The following is a 15,620-nucleotide window of genomic DNA, read 5'->3' on the forward strand; positions in this document are numbered from 1 at the left end:
ATAAAACACATTTATTTAAAATCAATATTTTATCTTAAGTTCTATTACTACACATTATTACTAAACATTCTCCCCGTTTATCTTATGTGCAATCTTCACCATCGGTAACGAATAAATCGTTGCCTCTCAATTCGCTGTTTAATGCATTTAATAAGGGATATGGTCCGTGACCGCAGATTCCCTCCCAATCGTCTTCGTTGATTGATTGCACCATGGCCCCACCGAGTCCTTTCGATTTTATATATTTAGCCTGCAATAAAAAACATGATTGTTTAAATACACAAGAATTTTGGAAAAGTTCAACATTGGCTATGTATACACAATTAATATTAAACAAACCTTTGTAAGCATCGCCGATACGTCGTCATAAGACATCCACTGATCCCCGTTATAAGCATACGGTCCCCTATTTCCGTATCTGTCCTTTTCAATCGTCCAGTGTTCCATATGTACCAATTTACAAACCTAAAATCATTATTTTAAATTTAATTCGAAAACAAAAACAGGTCGACTGTAATCTTTACATCACGAAACGGTAATTCTGTGGTTCGGCCTGCCAATAGTTTCGGATAAATTCCAGGACCGGTCGTGGTGGCTCTAATCCCGTTTCTTCGCTTGTTTTGCAACGTAAACGCCTCGGCGTAAAACGGAATTCCGAATATCAATTTTTTGGGATCTGCACCTTTACGGATCCAATATTTTATGGTAAAATCCTAGTAAAGTATTAAAATGATAATTATCTGTATAATTATTATATGACAACGCAAAAATTTAATTATTAAGTAATTATTAATACATATGGCCCTTAATGGTCCCTTCTACCACATACCCCATAAACAAACAAATAATTAGATGTACAATAATATAAGGGGCTTTTATTATACTGTTGTTCTGAGCCGAAAATAATACAGTAAAATAGAGAAAGTGACTAAATAAATACTCTTACTAATCATACATTTAATATTCACAATTCTTATAGTTCTTATCGGATTTAGATGTTGACCAGATTGTAAGGTTGTTGAACTATAAAATTCGTCTAATGCCCACACTTTGTTTTTCTAGTACTTGCCCTTGCAAGATAATCTGCAATAAGTGACATCCGTTTTCATATCTTATTACTTGTCCCAAATATTGGAACTTTCGTTCCTTCACAGTATTAAACAGCAACTTGTTTTTTCCTTGATATTTGTTATTCATAGTCTGTCCATAGTATTTGCAATATTCTACGATTCCAATTTCTTCGTTGTGGCTTTAGTAAGACTTGGAACAGGTAAAAGTCTTATCTTGTCAACAGAGGTCTCATCCTACTGAATGCAGTCTTGTCCTTTTAAATTCTGTTTAGCATTTCCTGTGCTCATTGATTTTTGCGCTAAGTAATACTGCTCACTCGTTCTATCTGTGTTTGGTTGAGTATAAGCTAATTAATGTCCAGATTGGAGTGTGTTATTATATTCATGAGATTTTGTATGACCGTATCGTCCGCATAACGAATATCGTTTCTTCTTTCAGCAACCCTTCACAGTCCACTCCTGGACATAGGTGTCCCCTATATTCTTCCATGTTTGTTTGTTCTGTGCCAGTTGGTGCCATCTGTTGCCCATTTTGTTTTTGACATCATCGAGCCAGCGTAACTGTGATCTGCCAACGCTGCGTTTGTGTATGCGAGGTCTCCATTGAACGATGTGTCTTGACCATCTTAAGTCGTCCTGTCCAGCCAGCTCCATTTCAGTCGTCTTCAACGACGTCTTCAACTTTAGTTCTTTGTCTAATACTCTCATTTGTGATATGGTCTCTCAGGCTTATTCCTAGCATCATCCGCTCTATGGCTCTTTGGGTGGTCCTAAGCTGATTTAACAGTGAGTGTCATGGTTTCGATTCCGTAAGTCATCACGGGCAGTAAGCAGGCACTGAAGACCTTTCTTTTCAAATTAATTGGAATAGTTTCATTTCTCAGGACATCAAACGAACACGTCTGTTTATTTCGGCAGTTTGATTTTCTTTGCCCAATTTGATGCAATGTCCCAAATATACATATTCTTCGACGTTGTCAATAAATCGGTCTTCTATATGTACTTGAATATTGTCAGGTGACATGACTCTTGTTTTATTTAAATTCATGGTTAAACCTATTCTTTTCGATTCTTTTCGAAGTTCCGCCAACATCTCCTGTAATTCTATTATATTCTGGCTAAAGAGTACTATATCATCCGCAAAGCGTAAATGGCTCAGATATCGATTTTGATGCCTCTCTCGTTCCAGTCCAGAGTTTTAAAAACGTCTTGCAGTGCCAGTGTAAACAGCTTTGGAGAGATGGTGTCCCCTTGTCTTACTCCTCTTTTTTTTTGAATTTGTTTCTATCTCTTCCAAGATTTTAACGGTGATTTTCGTATATGTTTTTGAGAAGCTGCTTGTATCGAGAGTCGATTCTTGGCATTGTTCATGGCCTTAAAAATAGCCCACAACTCTACGGAGTCAAAAGCTTTGTTATAGTCAACAAATGCGAGGTGTAGTGGTTCATTGTACTCGTTGCATTTTTCTATTATAGTGCGAACGGATTGTATGTGTTCTATTGTGCTATGACCTTTTCGGAAGCCAGCTTGTTCCGGGGGCTCATAGGCATCTAGTTTACCTGTAAGCCTATTTTTTACTATTTTTGTCAGAAGTTTGTACGGGTGGGGGAGTAAGCTAATAGGTCGATAGTTGTCGATTCTCAACCTATCTTCTGGGCCTTTTGCCATGCTTGGGGTATCACGCCTTCTGTCATACATTTATTAAGAAGAATTGTCATTGCTTCTACAGTAGTTCTGCTTCCCCCAAGTTTTATCATTTCAGCTGTAATTCCATCTTCCCCTGGTGCTTTACCGTTTTTCATTTGAGACAATGCTAGTTCTACTTCTTCTCTGGTGATGTCAGGAAGATCTTCGGAGCCTACATTGAGAATCGTTTCATCAACTCCGATTGCTTGTTCTGGGTTGTCTCGTGTGTACAGTGTGCTGTAGAAATTTTCCACGATATCCGTTAAATCTTTACTGTCCTCTTTGATGTTTCCGTTTGCGCCTTTTAGTTGATGTATTTGGAGGCGTCCATTTTAAGTACTTTCATGTTTCTGTTGTTTTCGATGATCATTGTTATCATTTTTGTGAATATCGTTTACTCTCTCTCAATTCGGAGATATTCCTGAATCTGTGTGGTTTTTCTAAATATATAATTCTGAATAAATATTGAACAATTATAAAGGGAGAGAATGCAGATCTGCCTTACACCCCTTAGTATCATTTTTGATTCTGACAAAAGCTGATTGGTTCCAATTCAGGTTGACTATTATAGCGATATGTATCTTAACATTCAATCCTAGATTTTTCACAATTTCTACTTTTCAGTGTTTACTCTATCAAAAGCCTTCTGGTAGTCAACAAAACATACAATACGGCACAGGTAATATGATATTTAAATGCTATATGTATGGCCTCGTGTTCCTACTGAAACACACAAAATCATAAATTCTGTAGATTATTCTGTGTATGATTTCTAGATATAGTTATACTAAAAGAATAAAAATATTTTTCTTTGACTTCAACAGCCTTCTTAAATTCCCGTATATTCTAATAGATTGAATATTATCATATAGTGCGGTTGGAATTGCAAACTCATTCAGATCACGTATAGTCATGTGAATGGTGGCACTGTAATTTTCAGAGTTAAAGTGAAAATAATTTTGTTTGGGTCTAACCAATATGACCAAGGATACAAAATATAGTAAGGATATTAAAATTATAGGAAAGTGTGGACTGTAAAACACCCTATGTCCAAGGCCCAGAACACACTTAATGACTCTTTTCTGGGCCCTAAAAATAAGCATTGCAACCTTTAAAGGTCCCTAAATCACAATACCATTTAATAGGATAGATTGAACTTAACTAAAATAATACATTCAGAATCTCCTCATAACTCACTACTTCGTACTGGCTTAAGTGGATATCCAAATTTAGACATGACTATGTTTACTTCCAAGATATCAAAAGAGTCGGTTGTAGGATCTATATGGTTTAGCTTCACCAAAAGTTACGTCTGATCTGTTCTTCAACTGCGACTTGATTGCACTTGACAACCTTGGGAATATATTTTGACTTAGGCAACGCCTTATCAAGGTTCTGATTTCTGCGGGAATACAGGGCAAAGAAATTAATTGGATTAAGTCATTTCTGAGCCACAGGCCTCAGTCAGTTGAGATTAAGGGTGACAAGAACGCAAAGAATGTAAAGCAATTTATAGACGTAGATACCGGTGCTCCACAGGGCTCACTTTTGTCCCCACTTTTCTTTATTGTGTTTTGCAACAGCTTAAATGATGAAAACATCTTGTCGAACTTGTATTGTTTTATTTATTTAATGTAACACGACGTTTCGCTTGGTAAGTATCTCCATTTTGATGTCAAAAGTCTCTACACCAATGTACCCATAGGAGAGTCTTTTAACATCATCCGAGACAAACTAAGCAAGGATGCAGCTTTCTCAACTCGGACCACACTGCCTCTAAACGGGGTGATGGAACTTTTGGAGATCTGTCTTCGTAATTCTTACTTTCAGGCCAAGGATAGATTCTACGCCCAAGACGAAGGACTTCCGATGGGTTCATCTCTTTCCCCAGTAATAGCAAACATCTTCATGGAATGGTTCGAGGAACATGCAATAGATGCCTCCTATTGCAAACCCAAGCTCTGGCTTCGATATGTGGACGACACCTTCATCATCTGGGACAAAGAGGAAAAAGCACTTCAGGAGTTTCTGCTTCACCTCAACAACTTCAGACCAACAATCAAGTTCACGATGGAGACAGAGAAGGACTCAGCTCTACCTTTCCTAGATGTCCTCGTTAAAAAGGTCGTTGGAAATCTACGAACTTCACTATGAGTCCAACCATCCTGCAACCTACCAAAGTAGGCATCATAAGATCCCTCTACAATAGAGCTCCAACCATTTGTAGAAGCGACGAGGATCTCAAGACTGAAGTGGATACCATCTACAAAGACCTACAACAGAATGGATATCCAAAGAAGCTAATAAGTAGGACCATCCAAAGGACGCGTCCAAATCAAATCAGAGACGAGGCCACCACGACAACCAGACTTCTACCCATACCTTACATTAGGGGTACATCGGAACAAATCCGACGCATTGCCAGCAAGTACAATATTAGAACTGCCTTTAGATCTAGCACCACTATCAGAAGCGTGGTATCAAAGACCAAACCAGATGGCCTGTTGGATACCAAAAATTGCGTCTACCGGATCCCATGTGAGTGCGGTGACTCATACATAGGTGAAACGAAGCGCCCCCTAGAAGTTAGAGCGAAGGAACATCGCAGCTGGACCCAAAGAGGAGAGGTTTCCAAATCCGGGATAGCAGAGCACGCGTGGCATAATGGACACAATATCCATTGGTCAGAAGCCAAGATTCTGCACAAGGAACAGCACTGGCGGAAGAGGAAGTTCGTAGAGGCAGTTTTCATTTCATAGAATCAGGGGATCTTCAGCCAGCCAAGCGTCGATGTACCCAACATCTGGAAGTCTCTACTCTTAGGACAGTGTAGGATCTAGAGAGAGGCGTATCCTCCCCCCAACTCTTTTCACGGATGACTTTCCTTTCCACGTCGCTGCACACATCTAGTATATAAGTCTATTAAATAGTAGTTTGTTGTCAGTTTACACTTGATAACGGTTGGAGATACTTACTAACCGAAACGTCGTCTTACATTAAATAAATAAGACAATGCAAGTTCGACAAGATGTTTTCACTGTACCATTGTCTACCACCTTCAAAAACAGCTTAAATGATGACATTGGCGGACCATATACAGTACTAGCCCAGTTTGCCGATGATAAATCATGCGTAATATCCCACAAAAACTGTCAAATAGCCTTAGATCTTGCAAACTCTAATACGGCCTTACAGATGCAAAAGTGGTGTGAGCAAAATCAGTTAGTCCTTAATTCAAGCAAAACAAAAGGCAGACTTTGAAAATAATTGATAATGATATATGCCTCTGAACATCGATGGGATTATTGTATATGAATCGGAGGAAACTAAGTTTTTGGGTCTAAGTTTACACAAAAATTTAGTCTGGCAAAGCCATGTTGATGAAATATGTAAAAAGAAAACGTCGGCAAACTTCGCTATTTACAACTTAAAAAGCATTGTCAGTAGGGAATCAATAATTCAGTTTTATTATGCATATGTACAGTCACATATATGTTTTGGGGATCTTATACAGAGTCAATAAAAAGAACATTTGTTATTCAAAAAAGAATTGTACGGACAATGTGTGGATCCGCTTTTCGAGAGCATTGTGCTCCTTTTAAAAAATGAGAAATTTACAATATACTCTCTTTACTTGTAGAGGGTATGCTGTTTTGCCTCCAAACACAAACACCTCTTTTATAAAAATTGTGATGTAAATATTAACAGTAATAAGACAAGAAATAGATTCGATTTTGCAGTGCCTAGACGTAAGACAACCATGTATGAAATGAGTCCCTATTATATGTGTCTCAATATATACAATAAGGATGTGCGATACGATACGATTTTCTCCAGTACCGGTATTTTTTCTTCCGATACTCGATATTTTGTACCGGTACTTTAACGTACGATACGGTCCGATCCGTTTGAGTTTTATGCAGTACCTATCGTATCCCGTATCGAAGAATGCTATGAAATAAATTTAATTTAATCAAAAAAATACCACATAAATTAATTTGAATGAAGCAGTGAAGCACGGATTTACTCCTGTTTCCTTCTGTCTTTCTGTTTATGTTTATCCGTAGTGTTGGCAGATGCAACCCATTTTCTGAACGCCTATTTTCAAAGGCTGATGCGATAATGGATGAATGCCGTAACAGACTTCTTGGAGATAGACTTTCAAGGCTATTATTTTTAAATTCGTTAGAATTAAGTTACTGGAATTTGTAATTATTTTTCAATTTCTAGAATAATTATTTTTGTCTTACGTTTTAATGTTTTCTGTTGTTCGGTTTTAATTTAAGTGACGACAAATGTCAAATTTTCACTTGTAGTTATTTCGAAATAAATGCTGTTAATAAATAATACTAAAAATATCAGTAATGGCCATACCAGTCCGCGCTAATTTAACAGTTTAAAAAAAAAATTATATTTAGTTAAATCGTACCGGTACTTGGAATATCGGTACTGAACTTGTCGATATTGTAACCAACCGGTACTTTTAAAACGATACGATACGATCCGAAATACCGGTACTTTCCTCAGTATCGCACATCCCTAAATTATACAATACATTACCCAATGAAATTAAGAAGACATAGAGGGGTACAAGGCAGTTTGGGCCAGTAGCTAGGACGTTTTTTGTTCAGCACCCTTTTTATTCAATGGGTGAATACATAACTCATTCAGATAAGCTTAATCTGTTTGGTTTTAACTGTCCATATTGCTAGCAGGTTTTTTTTTTAATATATACCTAATTTGATAAGCATGTGTCTGCTGGTGAAGTTAGTGTTAAGTGGTGTGTCTTTTACTTTTTATTTTACTGAACTCTAACTATTTTAATGTTAAACTTTTTAACTTAATCTTAATTCTAGTACTAAACCTTAAATCGACGACCTTATATTACTTATGTAATCAAAAGAGCACTAAATGAATTTGAACCACAGATCGACATATTTGTGTTTCAATTTTAGATCGTTAGAATACAAACGGTCGCATTATTATACCTGTTGGAGAAATATAAAAATAGTGGACTGTATCTTTAATTAATTAATGCATAAAAATTTAAGACGGCGGCCAAGACAACCCCAAAATAGTTTGTGAATAATTTGAGAGCGACTTATTTGTTCAGTAGTTTATATACCAATCCTCATGCTGCACAGATAAAAATGACTTCTTATTACAAGAAAATATATTATCTTGGCTGTTAATTATCTTTAATTAAGGATATACATTTAGTTCAAACTCACGTTATCTTGTCAAAAGAGAATCCACGTTCTTCGCATTATTTTCTAATTATCTTAGCGAATTAAATCCTTGCTATTAGACAACTGTCTTTAAGAATAAAATTGTGAATTTATCGATACTTGTTTAAAGAGTACGTTTTTGCTTTAACGTCACGGGTGCTTGCGTTGGGTCGCGTAGGTATAACCCCGGTGTTTTCCCTTTGTCGGAACTTTGTCCTTTGGTCGTTCCGGTCATTAGCAAGTTAGACGCGGCATTGTCAACGCGACACGATGTATAATCGCATTTTTGTGTGTGAATTTGGTTTTTTCAACATGGACAACATGAATTTTGAAGTTGAAGTAAGTGAAGTTTTCTCTTTTTTAAAGCGGAATGCTTTGGAACACTTGTGGCCTGTGTTTGAAGGTATATTTATATTATAAATATATGTGGTTTTTATTTCTGTTTTTAAATTATACCGGTACCTATATATGCGTGTGTAGGTTTAAAATACTCAGTAGGGCTATAATGCATTTTTTACTTTCTTATAGGTATACCTAGATTAGTTTATAAATAACTAAATAAGCATGCATTGATTTTTAAAAGCTTTTGTGTAAATTATTATTATATCTTAAACAAAATGGTGGACGTTTGCGTTAAAATATTCTTTAGAAGCTAATATAGCTATATAGCTATTTTCACAGGGCAGTCCTGAACTAGTCCGGGATTGTTTTCCTAAGTTTCGATTGGCCGATGATAAAATGCGGACATATTAAAACCAATAAAAATACAGGAAAAGACTCGGGAAAAGAATCCCGGACAAGTTCAGGACTGCTCCGCGAAAACCGCTATAAATTTACCTAAAAGAAGAAAATATAATCTTAGCAGAAGAGAATTTTCTTACTTTAAAATTAAAATCTTGAAGGAAAGGTTATGTACTTTAAATAAGATAATTATTTCGAGCTAAGAATCGTACCATTTTAGGACAAAATAAATATCCTTGGCGCAAACATTTATGTAACTGTGAAAAGTAATCCTTTTTTATAAAAATATACGTTTAATTTTTTTTCTCTTATATCGAAAAATATATATATAATATACAGTGTGATCGTAATAGTAAGGAACAAATTCAATGTTTCATTGTCATTCATCATGTTAATTTTTTCAGGATATTCTATTAAGTTATGCATAGGTGGTTAGTCTAGTTAGCAGATATTAGCTACAAGTATTAGAGTTTTGGAAATGTAAATAACTTAGAAACCATAAGCCTAGACAATAGTTATTACCTTCTGGTTTCATAAAATAATTTTAAAAAATAAGACTAGTGCAATAAGTGTTACAGATTTTTTTTTGATGCTCATAGCATAATAGAGAGTTTAATTTTGCGTTGACGTTAAATATTAACGATATAATATTAGTATGTATTTTGTGAAACTTATGACTTCTATAATATAAAATAAAAGTGTGTTATTATTATTTTATCTTCTTTTCTTTTTTATATCCTCGAAAAAACCTCGTAAAAAGCGCTATAAATTTTGCTTCAATATTTAATATTGAATGCGAAAACTTATTTCAGTGAATAAAATATAAAAAGTAAAATCAAAAACAGTTTATGAAAAATGAAAACATAAGATACATTTTAATAAAAAAATACATATTTATAAAGGGGCTTTAAATACAATAAAGATGTTATATACTCGTATACGTATTTGGTTGTGAACAGTCGTAATCCACAAAAAAATGTAAAATTGTGTGAAGCTGTCTAATTAATATTATAGTGTTTTCTGACAGGCTTAACTTAATTTTATATTTTTTTGTGAGTTATATTACGAAATTTCGAAAAGTTATCTTCCGAAACCGAAATAATAATTTTTAGGTCAAGTAAATAATTTCTTAATACAAGATATTTAATATTTGACGTAAGAACTTAATGATCTTGTATCCATTAAATTTTTAGATTTTAAGCCATTCATTTATTTCCGTCAAAGAAATATCTTTCAGACAAGTACATTTATGTACATATGAGAAGATCACACGTTTTAAAGTTAAGATTAAGACTCTTGTACCAAAAACATAATGACCTTGGGGAGAGAAAATTCTTTTTTTTGCTTCTCTTAGACCAAATAACTAAATAATTTGCTGTTCTTACAATTAGGACATATTTACTTAACAATTCAAAATAGTAGTAGACTAAAGCTAAGGATGTGGTAAGTTTTTCCTAAGGTAATATTCATTTGGCTATATCCAAAGACATAGCGGCCTTGGTTTAAACTCGTTTTACTTTATGTTAAGAGATCCTTTTTATCTGTGTGCCAGTTCCCTTCAATCAGGACCGATGCAGTACTGGACTAGAGGTGCGTGCGACTCTTCTCGGTCAAAATTAAGGTTGTCTTACCTATGACGCGATAAAAAGCCGCGAATAATGATTTAGCATAAAAAACTAAAGAAATTGTAGAATACAACTTTAGATATTAACAACGATCAGTGCCACGACGAAGCAAAGCTCATGTTAAATATAATTATATGAATATTGACAATAAAAAAAAAGAATAAAAATAAATAAAGAAATGAGTCTTCCGATTTGACGGAACAATACCCTCACTTCAATAACAAATCAATTAAATGAACTTACCGCATTGAAATAGTCTATATCGTCATACAGAGGTGCCACGTGTCCAGTATACCCGTCCCAAGATCCGTGGAAGTTATAAGTCATCACGTTAATAAAATCCAGATGTTTACTAAGGGCGGGCACATCATAAGCAACATCGATGATTTTATCCACTGGACTCACGTAGGCGGAAAGGAGGAGACCGGCGGGATCGAAAGCTTCGCGCATCTCTTCTATTAAGGCGGTAAACCCGGATTTATCGGATTCTGGGCCTTTGTTGCACCCATTCTAAAAACGTCAATAACCAATCGAAACGTATTAAAACCATTGATTGAAAAAACTACCTGCCAGCATTTCGGATATTGCCACTTTAAGTCGAGCCCGTCCAAATTATAACGCGATAAGAACTTTAGAGTTTCATACATAAAAACTAGCCTGTTTTCCGGATCGTTTACTAATCGGGAATATTTGTCTGATCCCGAGTCTTCCCATCCTCCCAAGGAAATTAGCAGTTTTGTGCCCGAACGAGAAACTGAAAAAGTCACATTGAAGTTCATCAGAAATATAGTGCCCATTGTTTTACACTCACGTTCAATTTTGCTCAATAGCTGCGGAATAATAAACTCCACATCATCATCAAGTTCCATTGTTAAAGTACTTTCATCCAGTTTCGCGTGAGCCAAAATAATGTGGGTACACAAAGAAGTGTCAATTATAGACGGATCCAAGCTAAAAACTCTCCTTTGATATGATTTATACCAATTATTGAAAAAAAATGCTTACTCTTTGTCCAGTGAGACGTAACACACCGTTTTATAATCTGGCGTATTTTGAACAGTAGTTACTTCCTCAGAAGACTCCTCCCCATATTGTACACTACTGCCCCATGTGTTATAAATTGTGACCTCTTCATCAGTAGTGATTTTAATTGGTTCGGTTGTAGTCGCTAAAATATACCCCGCATCGTCCTCATCACTTGTTTCACCGTTTATTGGCTCTTTTTTAAAAGTTATATCTTGATCCAAACTGAAATTTTCATCACTGTTTTGATTTGCCGCTATCGCTTTCCACCAATGTGGATAATTCGGTGGCAATGTCGTGGTAGTTTCAATAGAATCCATGGCAGTCGTGGTGGCAATTAAATCATCTTTAGCTGCATCGGTGTATGAATTATCTTCAGTTGATGGTTTATTGCAATAATCTGGAGGAACCATACTGCAACGGTTGTTCTGGTAATACATGCCAAAGGGGCAAGTTTGTTTTTGGTATTGACCTGAAAATTAACAAAAAAAAAAAAGGAGTTAGTATTTGAGGCGGACACGCGTGGAGGCAAATATTCCGGAACAATGGTGTACCTATTAAGTAAGAAGCTCTTGCCGTTAGGAGGCCAACTTAAGTCTGATGAATGTTGGCGCGAATTTTAAATCGAAATAAATCGTAGGAAGTAAATACAGTGTTTTCAGCAGTCTTAATAGAATGTGTAATAAATCAGTTGACTATTTTTGTGTATCGAACAATATAAAAACACTACATTATTTTATAGATAATTTTAACTGCCTGGAATAATTTAAAACTAAACTTCCAGGCAGTTGAAGAGAATCTCCTATTTCAGTAGTCTTTTGAGATTTCCAAGCAGTTGAGGTAATTGTTTGTTTCTTCCAGGCAGTTGAGACTTAAAAAGATCATGCGGTTCAACTGCCTGGAACAAAAAAAAATTATACATCCTATCTCGTAACATAAAGGACTAACCTCCAAGACATCTGTAAAACTGTCGGCAGTCATCAAGATCAATAAGTACGTGCATTTCTTCACATAATTGTGTTGGTCGTGAGGGCCAAACGTTCGTATCGAAAGGATTTGAGGGACCGTTGTAGTACCATTGAGTTGAAGATGGTTCCGTGATTATCACCGACTCAGTTGGGATCTCATTATTTTCTGAAAAGAGATGGGGGTCAATTGTTGCAGCCTTGACAATCTGCTTATTTACCTTTCTCTGGTGTGTTGGTAGGTTCCTTGTAGCTGGACCCAAAACGATGTGGGATAAAAATTCTCCAAAAAACTACGTCATTTCTGGATTGGATATTAATAGGACTCATAGAAGAAATGGACGGGATATCGTTGCTTTCATACTCGTTATAGGATTTTTTTCCAAAGGTAGTTAGGGTCTTAGAATAAAAAAAATTAAAATAGTGAAATAATAAATAAGTTAGGAAGTACCTTGCCGGATGACACCCATATCACAAAGCACCCAAACCATAACGCGAACTTCATCTTAACGGAACGTCGTAATGACTGCAGGAATTTCTGCAACACTCGGATATTTATCCAAGCGGGGTTATCAGTTATTTATTGTTTTTGGTAATTCTTCTTTGAAGTAATTAGCGATTTTGTTTAATTCTTCGAAGTAAAATATTAAATTATATTTAACCAGATATATATACAGGTAGGTCCATTATTATATTTTACAAATTAAGTGTCCTTTTATTATATAGTAAAAAAACAAAGACTTTTATGATTTTTTTATGGTGCTGTTATTTGTTGCTTATTATATATTATATAAATATATATTTGCCAAATAAAAGAGATAATTTGTGACATATAGAGTTTAGGAAGTGGGTTAAATTAAAGAAGAATTATCATTATTAATATTCTTTTTTTATTATATAAGTTTCTAAACCACTAAATAAATTATGAAAACATTCCGTCAAAAGGCCTCTTTTTAATTGAAACACCAGTATTTAAATTATCCTATAAACCCCTTTGCTAGATATTGGCCCAGTAATTATTTGTAGCAGGCTTATATTAAAAATAGGAAAATGTATAACAGGCTCTAAATAGTCTAACTGCTTTTAGTGTTTTACATATTTACATTATTCGCTGCAGACCGTTTGATCTTTGGCCCTCAACTGTTCATAACATAATAATTATTACTCAGTAATTTAAATAATGTAATTCCGAATAAACTTGATATTTCCTTAGTTTTATCAAAATAATAATCACTACCTCTTATTGATACATTTAAGTCAATTTCATAGTAATTTAACACATATTCTCGATGCAGTTATCGCGAAAGCCCAAAAGGTTATCAATGAAACATTTTCCTGGTAATTTTATATGCATAAATGAGGTGTGACGTGACCTTTCATTTATTTGGGTAAATAAAACTCGAAAATTTAGCATATTCTTGTTTATTTTACTATACAAATGGCCTTATAAAATATATAATTAAAAAAAAACTTATAACTTACTTTGGTCTAATAACCTTAAATGTGGTTTTTAAATTAATGAACTTTTTGATTTTTTCCAAATATTTCAAAATTGGAAAAAGATAAAATCGTTCTGAAAGCGGCACTAAATTGGTAACTAAATGCCCTACAACTTTCCCCATTTAACCAATTTTCTATCTCTTATAGTTTCCAAGATTAGACCCATACATGTACACCCAATTTGGGCCACACTGTATAATTGAAACTGGACATTGTACAGATTTTAATAGTAATTTTAAAATAATTCATCGTTTACAGGATAATCGCCTTTTGAACAACTTAGAGTACTTAGAAATTCAAAGATCACTTAAGAAAGACCATCACAATTCCTTAAATATACAAGTTCACATGGGAGAAAATAAAAATTTGACTAATAATTCGCGGGTGCATGTGAAAAAGGTGTTATGTCTTTTTTTTGTCAAAACTGGTTTATGTCAGAAGCCGAATTTAAAAACCCTCCTTTACGTATGGGAATAACGAACTAAGTCATTATACACGCGTAAGTCCATCATTTTCAATGTGTCTAACGAGATAAGTTACATTTTTATCGTGTAAAATGCTCTATGTCAGACATACTACAAATGCATTTTATTTTTTTGCAATCACGCGTGAAAAAGGATTTAAGTCAAACATATGGCTTATTTCACAGCAAAATATTTAACACCTGTTTGGGAAAAAAGTATTATGTCTGACATATATCATTTTACACGCAAAAGTTTAAATAAAATTGTGACATAAATCATTTCTCGCATTTAAATTGGAAGTGAGGTTAGGCTATAGTGCAATAATTTTAGTGTTGTGTTGGAGAACATAGGAGAACGAGAAATTATTGTTTATTAGTGCAAAATGGGCTCTAGAGTTAACAAAATAATGAGTATGGTGAACAGCAACATGTCTGTAACGAATACAAATAAAGATAAGCTTCTTTTTTTATGATAATTTTATAAGTTTTGTTGGTTCATGGAAATATAAAGATATTGTTTTTATTTAAAAAATACTAAAGAAAGAGTTTAGCAACAATTTAAGGTTAATATTTTGTCATTTTTATCCTAAATTTGCTTGGATTTATATTTTTGTTTTATGGCTACTTTTGATGAAACAGATTCATCGATACCGTTGTTAAAAAAAAATTAGCTGCAAAGTCCACCACTCGATAGTCGAGGAAAGAGTGCACCAGCCAATAAACGAACCGAAGCAGATATTGAGAATGTTCGTGCTCATATCCTCTCCATTCCGACCTATGAAAGTCACTACACAAGAAGAGTCTCCAAACAAAGATATTTACCTCCCCATATAACATTGTGCGAACTCTATGCTGAATATAAAATTAAATATCCTGAACATCCCATATCACGTTTCATATATGAACGGGAGTTTAACTCTTTACAAATAAAAATAAACAGCCCAAAAAGGATACGTGTCAAAATTGCGATCAACTTAACATGAAGATTAAGTTAAATGAAAATGATAATGAACTAAAGGAAACATTAAAGCAACATCATGACGAAGCTGATTTTGCCTTTCAAGCCAAATCTACCGATAAGGAGCTTTCAAAAGATGATCCTGCCATGAAAACCATAACGTTTCATATGCAACAATGCTTGCCAACCCCTTTTGTTCAAAGCTCTTTGGCATTTTATAAAAGGCAATTATGGACGTACAACTTGACGGTTCATGATTGTGATGATGGCCAGGCGTTCTGCTATATGTGGCATGAGGCGGTAGCAAAAAGGGGCGGTGATGATATCAGTTCTTGCCTTCATTTTTATATTATAAACGATT

The 15,620-nt window shown here is 34.7% G+C and overlaps 1 protein-coding gene across 1 annotated transcript; it reads right to left on the reverse strand.

Moving 5' to 3' along the window:
* Nucleotides 1-10: 10 nt before the first annotated feature.
* Nucleotides 11-12,955, reverse strand: LOC126742367 (probable chitinase 10). Its single transcript, XM_050449014.1, has 10 exons — nucleotides 12,790-12,955; nucleotides 12,560-12,737; nucleotides 12,322-12,507; nucleotides 11,356-11,845; nucleotides 11,162-11,301; nucleotides 10,917-11,104; nucleotides 10,594-10,860; nucleotides 525-713; nucleotides 340-465; nucleotides 11-250 (listed from the first exon to the last, which is right to left on the reverse strand). The coding sequence occupies exons 1-10, from the start codon at nucleotides 12,841-12,843 to the stop codon at nucleotides 83-85; spliced, it is 1,986 nt and encodes a 661-aa protein (XP_050304971.1). The 5' UTR covers nucleotides 12,844-12,955; the 3' UTR covers nucleotides 11-82.
* Nucleotides 12,956-15,620: the final 2,665 nt, after the last annotated feature.

This window comes from Anthonomus grandis, chromosome 11 (genome assembly GCF_022605725.1).
Source record: "Anthonomus grandis grandis chromosome 11, icAntGran1.3, whole genome shotgun sequence".
Classification (NCBI taxonomy): Eukaryota; Metazoa; Arthropoda; class Insecta; order Coleoptera; family Curculionidae; genus Anthonomus; species Anthonomus grandis.

What these genes read in the sequence shown, in the direction of transcription:
- LOC126742367 (XM_050449014.1), bottom strand. Translation starts at nt 12,843, where the DNA reads ATGAAGTTCGCGTTATGGTTTGGGTGCTTTGTGATATGGGTGTCATCC. An exon ending in ATATAGACTATTTCAATGCG is followed by an intron (nt 714 to 10,593) that starts GTAAGTTCATTT and finishes ATACTTTACTAG; the next exon opens with GATTTTACCATAAAATATTG. An exon ending in TATCGGCGATGCTTACAAAG is followed by an intron (nt 251 to 339) that starts GTTTGTTTAATA and finishes TTTTTATTGCAG; the next exon opens with GCTAAATATATAAAATCGAA.